At 41.2% G+C, this 13,523-nt stretch overlaps 1 protein-coding gene across 1 annotated transcript in view; it reads right to left on the bottom strand.

Moving 5' to 3' along the window:
- The window catches only part of rgmd (RGM domain family, member D), an 86,283-nt gene that overhangs the window by 39,311 nt on the left and 33,449 nt on the right, over window positions 1-13,523 (bottom strand). Inside the window, exon 2 of the mRNA XM_039766808.1 lies at window positions 13,134-13,292. Within this exon, the coding sequence (XP_039622742.1) occupies window positions 13,134-13,213 (80 nt within the window). The 5' untranslated portion in view covers window positions 13,214-13,292. The remainder of the gene's footprint in view (window positions 1-13,133; window positions 13,293-13,523) is intronic.

The following is a 13,523-nucleotide window of genomic DNA, read 5'->3' as shown; positions in this document are numbered from 1 at the left end:
GGTTTTTATTATTTAGGGAGAAAAAAAAATCCAAACCTACATGGCCCTGTGTATTAAATTGCACACAAACCCCCAAAGTTCTGGCCACACAATGCCTTATTCTCTTCAGGCCGCCTCCTTGCCTCCTCCAGCAAGCTCAGTCCTTCCTTCTCTCCCGACTCCAGCCTCGAATGAAGGGAGGCAGCCCCTTTTATTCACACCCGGATGTGCTCCAGGTGCTTCCCTGCAATCTCCCACCGACACGCCCCCGTGTGGCGGAGGTGCCAGCTGTATCCCTGGAAGCACTCCGGGTGTCCCTGCTCCTCTTCCCCCCAGCATTTCCTGGTGTGGCGGAAGTGCTGAGGTCCAGGGTTCCCAAGGCCTCGGGGCGCCCCCTGGCAGTGACCATGGGCCACTACAGGGTTGGGCTTCGAAGCCCTCTACCCATGGCCCCCAAAGCCACCAGGGTGGCGGCCCCCACGTGGTCCAAGGTGGGCACACGTTCTCTTCTGGCCCTCCAAGGCATCCTGGCCGGATCATCGCCCCGGCATCCCTGACAACACATAAACCAATATCAGAACTGCACCTCAACAATTTTAAGACACGGGTTCCAGATTCATCATTTATCTCAAGTCATAAATACACACGAATGAACATAATACTCCAATTCCCAGACAGTCGGAGCTTAGGTGCGTCCCGTAAGCAGATGGGCTACATACAAATCAAAATAAACTAAGTAATGAAAAATAAATCTTTGCATGTTTTTTTTTTTATTGTCAATTATGAATCTGGCACCCAAGTCTTAAAATTGTTGAGGTATGGTTCTGATATTACTTTATGGGCCTATTCATTGATGAAGTTAGTGTAGGGCATTCCACAGATGTCCATCCACGATTCTCCCGTGAAGACCCTCATCAGATAGGCAGAACTGGTTCTTAGTCTCATTGCCTTCTCTTTTCAGAAGAACTTTTTTGACCAGGTCAGTAGTGTTGCAGTAAATAATAGAATGGGAGCTAGCAATGCCAACATAATTCTTGCTGACTGGGTAGAAGAGCATTTCTTTCCTTCCTACCTTAGCTTTGTATTGATGATTGATGCCACCTCTTGCTCCAGAGGCCAGCTACTTGAATTCATTATGATTTGAGTAGTTTCCATTTATCTTTCTGGTTTAAAGCTGATGTTTCTACCACAACTCTACCACTTTTAGATATCAGACTTTCTATCAGCTTTCCAGGACTTAAAATCTCTCCGTACTATAAGTCTTCTGACTTACACAGTTACAGTACCTTCTTTACCTCTCCTTCCATTCTTGGCATACTAAAAGCTCTCTACCTGTTTGGTAGCTCCCTAGAATCCAATGCCTCTGCAGTAACGAGGTTGACTTTTGTAATACAGCACACAGAGTGAAGAGTTTCTTCATCGATAGACAATATCTTCTCATATCGTTAAGGGGGCCTAAAAACAAGTCAGTAGTAGACCTTATAACATCCACTCTGTTAGCAGCCCATCATAGAAAAACCCTCAATAACAATTGTCCCACTACACTCTATCTCACCCAAAGGGCATTAAAGAAAACTTCCACATTTTGAAGACTTGTGCAGGAGTCATTTTTGCAAACCCTCCTGTGACATCCTTCCATCAACCACCTAACGTGCACTCACTTCACAGAGGAGAGCCACATTCCCCACTAGGTACTTTGAGCTGTAACAGGTCTGCGGTGTCACTTGTAAATATGTCACTAACAATACCTTGGTATCTGGTTCCTCTGGTAAATTCATTCTTAAACAACGGGCCTCTTGCCAGTCTGAAAACCTTATTACTGCATTTCTTGTGGGAAGTATCCGCCCAACACAGGGTGATGGTTAGCAAACCATTTAAAAGAGCATGTTTAAAGCATATAGAACAAAGACCTTACAAAGCCTATTGTAGGACACTTCATATTCTTTGATCACTGCATAATGAGCTTTTTTTGTTTGTGTTCTTTCACAGGGCTTTAAAGACACTTTCAAAGGAAATCAGAGGAACTTAAGCTCATTCTCAGCCTGTGATCACATATTTCTCCAGGTCTCAGTAACCGACTAACTTTTTAATCTCTCCCTTCATCTTTTTTAATGGCAGCTTCTTCTTACCTACTTGTTCCCCCCATATTTAACCTGCTCTTTCCTTTCAGTTGCCCACTTGATAAAGACCATACGGCCAAAGTGTTTGTTTCTATTTCCTTTTTTCTTTTCATTGAGGAAGTAACCTTTAACCTTTATTTTTGTATGTATTGATAATGTTGGTTATTAATAGGTGCTTTCTCATGTTTCCTTTTTCTTCTGTTCATTACTTAGAATGATGTCTACTTTTGCTCTGAGGGTATCTTTATTATTTGGGCTTCAAAACTGGACATGGACTACAAGGAGTTGTTCTCATCCCTTGTCTTTATCTTTCTTCTGTTTAAATGTTCTCCTCAAGTCCTTCTTCTATTCATAGACAATGCCTCATCATCCATACTAAGCTCACAGGAGAGAAAATGAATCACCCCTTGTGTAAGAGGGAGTACGTACTTCAGATACCAACAGAGGGCTTCCCAGTATGAATTCCATCCTACAGGGGATCGTAGAGTGACGAGGAGTAGAAATCTGCCACAGTTCTCTCTGTGAAAAATGGTTCACACAGCAGATGTGAATGATTGGCAAAAAGAAGTTATTCCTTTCAGACGTGTCAAAGGGCATAGTATACAAGAACTTGACCACTTTCCAGGTATGTCAAAGCATAATGTCCAACGGATCTTCCAGCAGAGACAGTCATTGTAGACAGTCAATTGCTGTCGAAAGACGGGGCTCACAGATTGTATCATATGTTATGACAGCAGACCACCTTACCACCAAGCAAGAACAGTCAATGCAGGCCCAATGTAAGCTGTTTCTGAATGAACACTAAGAAGACAACTGCAGTCCATGTGGAGCAGAATATCATGGAATAAGTCCTTGCTAACAGTTACTAACAGCACTACAAGGTTAAAATTGGTGCTGAGCCATACACACTGGACTGTTGACATCTGAAAACATGTAAACTGGTCCAATGAGTCGATTTTTTGCTTGTACTTGAATGGTTTTAGGCATTGGGTACATCATAAATTGCATTATGGCTTCCATAAGGATTGTGTTCAAAGTGCTGTTGAAGTGGGAAGCGGCTCCCTGATGATCAGTTTTGAGGAAATGAGTCCTTTGTTTGAGGTGACGATGCACTTAAACCAGAAAGGCTACATTAGGCTTCTGGGCAGCAATGTGTTAACATATGTGGCTCATCTCCAGAGCGAGCAAAGAATGGCTACCTCAGTCTTCCAAGGCGAAAACTGACAGGAAGAAAATTCCAAAGAATTCTCACATCTCTCCTGGCCTGCAAAATCCTTCAGTTTAAATCCCATAGAAAATCTTTGGAATTCTTTGGAGCAACGAATTAAATGCTGGTGGAGCCATTCGACCAATCTGGCCAAAGTGTGGGATTTGATTCTGGAAGAATGGATGAAAAGTGATGTCACCTACTTGTGCAAACTGGTGGCGTCTATGCCAGAGAGAATTGCAGCTGTTCTTCAGTTTTCAATTTTGCCAGGGGTGACTACATTTTTGTCATGTGGGCTTACTACTTCATTAAAAATGTTTGCATTTTTAGGCCTGGGAAAAACACACACACACCCACACACACACATTGCTGCCTTGCTTTGTCCACCATTATCTTGCCTTATATTGTATTTTAGTGCCCATAAATCTACTGTGCAAATAAAACCCATCTGAGGACAGAGACGTAGAGAGAGACAAAGTGACAGCCTCAGACTGAAGGCGCTGGCTTGTGACTCTCATTTGCATAACTTCGACACCATAAATTGGTCTCCCAGAGTGGAGAACTGCACTCTTGACTCCCTTTAGAGATGAAAACTCCATGTCTGCTCCTGGGGGCTTCACAAGTCTGTCAAAGCAATGAAGTGACTGAAGTGACTGGTGAGGGTGGGGGAGGGGCCTCCTTGTCGTGACACTTGACCCTTTGAGCCACTTAGGTCAGGTAAAGTCCGGTGGCCTGTGTGCTATGTTGATGGCACTAGGCCTGCATCTCTTTGTTTTCTTTGGCTATTGGGCAACAGTTTAGGGACAAGGGACACTAGAAAACTAAAGCATGCAAAGCAGATCATTACACCCAAGCAAAGATGGATGGCCTGGTATGGGCTGGGCGGCAATGGAGTTTTACGGATGTCTCAAGCAATACAGTGTCCCCCCTTTGTCCCTTATTCTCATTCATTATTCTGCTCAAGTTGGAATTCTCAAGAATCTCAGTTAGACCACTACTCAGCACCTCGCTTAGGAAACACCAATGTAAGACTATCAAGAAAATGGACATTCTGAAGAATGAAGCTGTAAATGCAGACTAGAGTTCAGTGGTCATCAAAAGGAGAAGCATGGGCTGGTCAAACATTCAGGTGAGTACTCTCCATCACCGACAAAAGACAGAAAAGAGCGCTGGGTGAGGGAGAGCTGGACGTCTGAGGCCTTGAGCAGAGGGGGAGGGTGGGCTGGCTGGCTGGCCGACTACATGTGATGTCATCCGCATAAATCCTGACTTGGAAGGGAAGAGATCCGTCTCAACAGCCGGGCGAGCTCTGATGGCTCACGATTTATGGCCCATGTTTCATCGCTGAGCTATTCTCTCTGTGCTGCGGTTTTCTCTGCAGGCCACTTTCTTCTTTTGCAGGAATGGTGAGGGCCGTCAGCTCCGCTCCTGTTTTATTTGATTTTTTTTTTAACTTTTTGTTTGATCGCAAACCTGTGTGCCTTTTCTTGGTGAAGGCTGCCAATTTTCCAAAACTTTCAGGGATGGGGTGGAGGGGGAGGGGATGGGGAGCACAAGATGGAAAAGGCCTTGCTGGTAGAGCGTGATGAGAATAAACATCTTCCAGCTGTCACAGCACAAGCCTGCAGTTTGCTTTCTTCTCATGCACTGTTTGACAGCTGCTGAGCTGTTTTTAATGAAAACTCTTCTAATAGTGTGCCATTTGTTTTTCTCTTTATGCTTATCTGGGTCCTCTGACTGTGACCATAAGTGCAACAGGTGTGGAAGGTCAACTGGTGATGAATTTTCCAGGATATGGAGGAGCCTTATGGTGACCACCTAATGTCACCAGGTTGGGGTCCCCTGATCCTTGTCACCTTGTTTTACCCAAATAATCTGATAACTTCAAGTAGCAATTTTATAAAACTCTAAAATGAGGCTCTCTGATCTTTGTCTCTTTGTGCCCCCCAAGTAAGATGTTGACTCTGAGTCCGCTGATCTCTCCAAGCTGAAAGTCTGTGATATTAACCTTCAAGATGTGCCTCTCTCACCACGGTCTGGTAGAAGCAGCAACCTTAGTTCTTTCTCCATGGACCTGAGCTGAGAATGACCCACAAGATGAAGTCTTCTAAATTGGGATTACTTTACACAGCACATACAGTTTCTTTGAAGCTGTCATCATTATGTCTCCCTGCAGGAGTTCATTGCCATGTTTATCTCTATGCCAATAGAGTTTAGTCTTATATGCAGTAGGACTTTTCACACAAATTTAGAAATATATTAGAGGATCAGAAATACACCTAGCCATACAAGGTTGATGCACATATATCAAGATACATAAATGCTGCACATAAAGTTTCGGTAAGGTTTAATTAAAATTAAATTGAAGACGTTCTAGACAGGATCCATCTAACAAAGTTAATGGGCAGTCATGAAATCAGAAGAGTCAGACTGCAGCTTACCTGGGCCAGCCATCCACCCTTACACAATAGCAGACACCCCAGACTGAAGTCCATAGCTGAAGTGCAATGTGATGGTAAGGGACTGGCTCAGGAGCCATTGACATTTAGGTTTATCTATCTATCTATCTATCTATCTATCTATCTATCTATCTATCTATCTATCTATCTATCTATCTATCTATCTATCTATCTATCTATCTATCTATCTATCTATCTATCTATCTATCTATCTATCTATCTATCCATCTATCTATCTATCACACATTGCTTTCTGAGGGTCTTGATTGTTACTCAGTCAACATGAAATGATTTATGGAGGCTCAGATCACTTTCCTCTCATGTTTTGGTGGTCCTTTTATCAGCTGCATATGTACCTTTTTTGTTATAACAGTTATGGGATTTGACTCTGTTAAGCATCCATCTAATCGTCCATTTAATTCAATTCAAGGTTTCAATATATTTCTGCAGCATGTGACCAAAATGTGTTTTGTTTTTAGTTAATTCACAGGTGTTAGAGGTAAGAAGTCCCAACTGGTAATTGTAAGACTGACAGGAGTCAACTGAAAAGTAGAGGTTTGTTACATACAATAGAGTTAATCCAGAAAGTGTTATTAAGATAGCAATGAATTAATACCAGAAGTAGTGATGAGTGAAATAATTCCAAAATTTGTGTTCACTGCAAAACCTTGTCTTACATTTCCACACAAAAATTTCTGAAACAGCGAAATTCATGCAATCTACAACAAGAAGAAATGTGTTTAGTTCTTGTTGCATTACATTTTACATGCATTCGCATACATTAGTTTCATGTGTTTGACAATCATTTAGGATTTAAATAAAGATCGTTAGTGCAAAAAGTTCACCAGACTCATTTCTCATCTTATGTATTGTAAGCATTTTGTTTAGTCACCAGACGTATTCTGTTAGCATGATGCCCACTTTGCCAATTTTGATGACAATCTTGGTGATCACAATCTAGGAATGATTATTGAAGGTTCTACTGCTCTTAGAGAGTGTGTATACTCGACTCCTTCTGCATGAATCAAGAAACAGGAAAAGGAACTTGCTAGGTAATGGTGAGAAGAGTCATTTCCTGTGTGTGAGTTTTTCTGTGGAGATAAACACAGTAAAGTGGTGTGCTTTAGTGTATCTTCACATGCAAAGTATTTTTTTAAACATACATAGCCTCCTCTGGAATGATGGGAATGAGGGGTATACATAAATTTAATTTCACTGGTGTGCTTCATATTATATGCACAGGTGAATGAGGATTTATTCCTTGTTTTACACCTCAAAACTTTTTAATGAGTTTTGCATTTTGCACTTGCAATATTGCTTACATAGCAGATTTTAGTGTTCACAGAACTGTCTACGAATCAAAACTTGTTTGCTCATCACTAATCAGAGGTGCTCAACAAGAATTTTTGCTATTATTCTTTGAGTTTCCAAGTGGTTTTCTTTATCCTTATGTAAAAGAACAGACAAAGACTGTGCTTTAGGCCCTTTCTCCTAAATAGGCGTCACCCATTGACAAGCAAAATGTGCAGAATGTGCCATGATAACACAATATGACATCATCAAAGCATTAACAAAAAAAGGAAACAATAAATTAATTAATTTCTAAAGAAATTAAACATGGAAAAATACCCAGAAAAGCAGCAAATTACATTTAATCTGAAAATCTTGACACAACACTGGAGTCAAGCCAAGAACTTTTCCTGGAGGGAGCATCTGCCAAGGATCTGACATGAAGTTTGAAATGAGGACATTTACTTAGCAGAGGAGGAAAACAACTACAGCAAAAGTTTGCAATTTACTAGGAGAAAAGATTTTTCAAATACTGGGTGCACTAAATAGGGAGAGCATTGCTGGCCAGGCACTCTGTCTCACATCTCTTCCCTGTCACATCCACTATTGCTTTTCTCAGGTAGTCCACTCCTCCCTTTATATCTCTGCCTGCCATTTTGCCTTTCCATGGCTCAGTGTGGCATTCTGCCTCTGGGCTCAGGAGGCACTCCAAAAGACAGTGGTAATCATGGAGTACCTCCACCTTGTGACCACAGGGCAAATTGTACAATCTAAGCCTTACTGTATTTTCAGCAAAATACTTTGGTACAATGTGTGTTCACACCTTGGACCCCAGAAGGAATGGATCATGATGAGAGGTTCATTACTAGAATGGTCACGAGTCGAGTCTGTGTCTTCTGTGGTACACCTGTGTGTAGAAGGTCCTATTTTATACACAATCTTGTTGCCATATATCAGTTTAGCTTTGAAAATATTAGAAGTCATGATGTCATAATGGAGCAGTGGTTAACACTTCAGCTTCAGAGTCTAGGCTTTCAATCCAATATTGGTCACTATCTGTGTGGAATCTGTACGTTTAACCAATGGCTGTCTATTTGCTTAAATTCCACATCCCAGAAGAAGTCTGAGTGCGTAGTATAAATCTGTCCAGCATAAGTAAGTTTGTCCTGCGATGGACTATTAACCAGTCCAGGACTGACTGCTGTGCGTCTCATGTGTCAATGGCTACTTTGGTTCCTGCCTCTTTCAACAAGAAAATGTGACCTATTACTTATCAAGTCTATTTGGAAATGCTTTTCACTTTTAATTATTTACTAGGGGGTTCACCAACCCCATCCCTCCCCAGACCTGCACTACATGCCAGCCACTTCGCGTCTCTGCCAGTTGTGAAGAGGGGGGCTGAACGCACCCCAAGGAGATGCGGTCGCTACTCAGAAACCCCCTCTTAAATGGTGATACAATGGGAAACAAATACAGTTTTTTTTTTTACCTCCTCTTTGCTTGATCAGCTGCTGGCTTGCTGTGCTGTGTGATCTGCATTGAGCGTAGCGCTTCAAACATTTAAAAGCCTGTACAGTAACTGTCCTACTCTTTATCTTTTATTTCCTGTCCCGGGCATGGTTAAATATCTTGGCACAAAGACTCGTCTCGTGGGACGTGAGTTCTCGATATTTTTTAGTTTATAATTTAAAAACAGAATAAGAATCTGAACATCTAACAAAATGAAATTAAAGTTCGATAAATTCTGAAAAGAATGATACCAAACATATATATGTAGGTTTTAAAATAAGCCCGATTTAAAGTGTGACATAAAACCATTGCCCAAAATCGTTGCACTTTTAGGGTTAGGATTTTATATATATATAGAGTAGATGATTTTTTTTTCAGTTTGTGTTGGATGCTTTTTGGCAGGAACCTACTGGGTTCTTTAGATGTTACTATGTGATGGTCAGGACTTTACTAAGTATGTGGGCAGTTCCACCTGGGTGGCACTCACTTTATCTGACAGTTCATCAAGATATTTCTGGAAATCTAGTGGCGCAGTTTCATGTCTGGAATTACACAAACCTTTGTGTTCCATATATTCAAAATCTTAATGTCAAGGTCTTCGTCTTTGCTAAGTTTTTCTACCTCTTTGACTGAGATGTTTGCGTAATCTAGAATGGCTATGATGATGAGCAGATATCGCTTCTTGTTTCTGTCGTGGGGAGCGATGCTCCTTCAGTTGGCTCCAGTGCTACTGTTTGATCGGTGTTCACAGCCATATCATATATACTGTAATGGTGGTGTTCTCCATCTTTTCAACCTTTTCATGCAGGTGATCGCACCAATGATATGACACTGGTAGGCCACGTTCACAGAGCATTGACCAGTGCAAGCAGCTTACTATCCAACTATAACAACAAGTGTATTCTTATGGCTCTAGCAATGAGCATCCAATAAGAATATGACTGATGTGCTCTTCATGTTGCTGGCATATCCTGCGCTTGCTATCAATGTCCATCTTGAGAATATTGTTCTAATGGGAGTGTGTGTTTAGTGCCTGACCCTAAGCTACCATGAAGAGACTGTCAGGCCATTCAGCCAAGACCTTTGCAGCCCTCTAATGGTCAGTTTCTTGTCTACATAGTTGTTCAATGTCTGTATGTAGAACTGACCATGGAGTGATTTCGACAAGAAGTTGTTGACTTTTCTGTTGATAAGCAAAGGTTTCATCCTGCTCTCAATGGTCTTGAGACTAGATGCTATAGTCCAGGGACAATTTAATATAAATTATTTTGTTTAGTTGTTCCCATATACAGTATATTACAGCAGGAGTGCAGGAATCTTAAGGAGAACACTGAAAACCAACACAGTGAACCAGAGGCAGGGATTGAATTGGAATCCCTGCAATGTCATGGCCAGTTCTCCACGACACAACACAATATTTATAAATTCAGTCGTGGTGTGTCCAAAGAATAACTGCATACTTTCTTGACATTCTTGACAAGATTCTAAAAACTTGCATGTTAAGTGAATCAGTAACTATAGTGAACATTAGACCCATCTTTTGTGGGTGAAACAGAGCCAGAAAGCAGGCCAGACTTCATACCAGGCAGCCTGACTGCCTACTCCAAGGGCTGGCTTCAGAATACACCAGCCCAAATGGGTTTTGCTGCCAAAAGTGCAAATATCTGTCTATATAATCAAGCACAAATTTCTGTGTATTAGTCCAAACCGTCAGAGCAATCTCATTGGTCAGTTTGGCTTTGGTGCGATTGGTCAGTTTCACCTTGGTTTCTCAGTCAAACATAATCAAGACAGAAAGCAGCAGGCAGGGACAGACATAGGAGGATCACTGAGAGTCTCCTTCAAACATGGGAAGTAAACACTCGGAATTTCACCGTACTGGAACCTTTTCTTGGCATATCAGTGAATACCGGCAGCTCTTTATGAAGCTTCACACTGAACCACCCTCAACCTCCAAATATTTAATTGAATGTCACTAACAAAAATAGAATACCACCAGAAATGTGGTTCTACTTTGTTTCAAGCACTGACTACGGTTATTTCTATAACTACTATAATTACTAGTACTACTACAATTGATTCTACTACTATGATAAATATTGCCACAACTTTTGTTAATACCACAACTACAGCTACTGCTACAACTTCTGCGATTACTACTATGATTACTGCTAGTACAACTACTGCTACTGATACTACAGTAAGTATGATTTTTAACTACTACTACTCCTACTAGAATTACTAAGACTATTCCTACTACTGCTACAGCTACTGTTACCATTACTATGACTGTTATTACTACTACTACCACAACTAATAAGACTACTACTACTATTGCTACTACTATGACTACTACTACTGCTGCTTTTGCTACTACAGAAACTACTGCTACTGCTACAACTACTGTGACTACTAAGGCTACTACTACCTACTACTTCTTTAAATATTGCTATTATTTCAATAACTGCAACCACTGCTATGACTACACTTTTACAACTACTAGTACTGCTGCAACTACTATGACTATTAGTACTACTACTAATACAGCTACTACTGTTTCTACTACCACAACCACTGCTACTACTGCTACTTTTACAACTACTACAATTATCACTACTACTACTACTACTTCTACTACCACAACTACTACTTCTGCTATTACAGCTACTACAATTATCATTACTACTACAAATATCACTACATTTGTTAGGTTGACAATTGCAATATATACAGTAAGTGGTAGTCAGAAAGTTATGAGACTTAACTTGGAAGGGATATTCTCAGGTGCTGGAGACCACTTGTGTCCTAAAACAACAGGATTTCAAGTTTCCAGCTTTTCTATGTTATTATGTACTAGCTGTCCCTCGCGGCTTCGCCCACATAGAAGTAAAACAGGACAGTGAGGATGGCCCAGCCTGGCTCCCCACTCTTGATGTCACGCATCCCCCTCCCCTCGGACTGTAGCCTCTGTCTTGGATTATTGTGAATATATCGCTCCTGCAAACAGACTATGATTCTTAGCACAATGAGAGATGTTGCAAAATCAACTAGAATGTTCAAGCAAATTATAGAAAAAAAAATGATCTAAATCTGTTAAGTAGTTCTCTCATTCACCAGCTAAGTGGAAGTAAAGAATGCCCAAAGACTGACGTATAAGTGAGGAGGGCCCGTCCTCCTCCCGTCAGCCCGCTGTGTGTCTCTCTTGGATTCGCACAAATAAATTGGTAATGCAAGCAAACTGTTATACATAGCACAATGAGAGAAGTCGCAAAATCAACTGGGATGTTCAAGAAAATTATAGAAAAAAATCCAGTCTAAATCGTTAAGTAATTCTCTCTTGAAAAGCAGACAAACAGACAGACAGACAGACAGACGTTTGGATTTTATATATATATATATATATAGAGAGAGAGAGAGAGAGAGAGAGAGTTCCTTATTTCAGACACAAGTCAACACGGAATGCTGAAAATTAATAAAACTCGTACCATGCTATTACTGAATTTCTAACACCAAAGGTCGATATGCCTTTAGAGATTCCTTCCAGCGCAGCCAATGTACACCAGGACCAAGCCCCTTCATAGGTCAAGAGATGGTCTGCAGAATTCTGCCATGGACAATGACCCAAGGTCTGGCTGGCCTTTTAACCTGATGAAGGAAAGAATTCATTGGCCACTGTGGAGCAAATTGTAGTGGGGAACAGAAGAGTGATGTGTGGTGCGTGAGGTAGCAGACACTATAGGGATTAGTTACGGGTCATTTGAAGCCATTCTTTATGAGAAGGGTTTGTGCACTTTGGGTGCCCAGAATGTTGACTCACCATATCCAGTGTTCCAAGGACGCTCTTGAGCTAATGAATTTAGATTAGGAAATTTTTAAGAAGTGTGTTTAATCTGGGGATAAAGCTTTGAAACATGACTTTGAGCCAGGGTCCAAACCTGAATAATAATCTAAACAACAGAAGCTTGGAGATTTGTCCAACACCATACAAATTCAAGGCCCAAGTCGGTGCCAGTAAGATGACGTGCACAATTTTTCTGATGCTGAAAGTGCAGCCCTTATTGATCGCAGGCTTCAAAAGGCTCACATTCAAAAAAAATCAAAATTATGTTGATTCGCTTAAGAGTATGGGGTAGTCGATCAAGAAAAAAGAGAAATGAGAGTCATTGACCATCTGCTGAACAACAAAGCCCTCACACTAAAGGCTGCTCTAAAATATTAAGTGTTCAGACAAATGCGACAACCACTTTTATCTCCACACCTGGCCCTGTGTGACCACCACCTGCTCTCTAGTCTGCAGAATGAAGACAACAAGTGGGTGCTAAAAAGACCAAACGTTATATCTGAGTGGCACAGCAAAGCTTCATGAATGTTCTGACGAGAGCAGCAGTGTTCACAGGGAAAGAAAAATGAAACTTGTATGATTGTACTGATGTTTCCCTTAGTAGGCCAGGCGCAATAATTTATAAATTATTATAACATACAAGCTAATGGTAACCAGAGAAATAACACCTTCGATAGTGCTGTGAAAAGTTGCAGCTCGTAAAGTGAAGTCAAAGGGCATTTACTCACATATCAATATCCTTGGCTGAGCCCATCAGAGGATTTAAGAAGGAAGACTTATGGGCTGCGAATGGCCAGAAGAACCTCATGAGCACTGACTTCTTTGATGATGAGGACACCAGTTGTCTCCGTGTCCAATGTTTTCACCAAACTGGTCAACAGCAGTGGCTGAAAGAGCAAAGGGGATATAAAATGTCAATCTAATGATCTTAAAACCTTTAATTGCTTCCTCTATAGAATAACATTCACTCAGGCAGAGAAGAACCCTCTGCCAATGGGGTAAAGGATGAACCCGGCACACAAAGGATTAATGTGTCCAGGTGCCCGCTAGCTCAGGTGTATGGCAAAGATGGCTTCTCAGTGTAAATATATTGAGTTACACAATGCACAATACTTTGT

Source organism: Polypterus senegalus, chromosome 10 (genome assembly GCF_016835505.1).
Source record: "Polypterus senegalus isolate Bchr_013 chromosome 10, ASM1683550v1, whole genome shotgun sequence".
Taxonomy (NCBI): domain Eukaryota; kingdom Metazoa; phylum Chordata; class Cladistia; order Polypteriformes; family Polypteridae; genus Polypterus; species Polypterus senegalus.
This window is presented reverse-complemented; position numbering and strand designations above follow the sequence as displayed.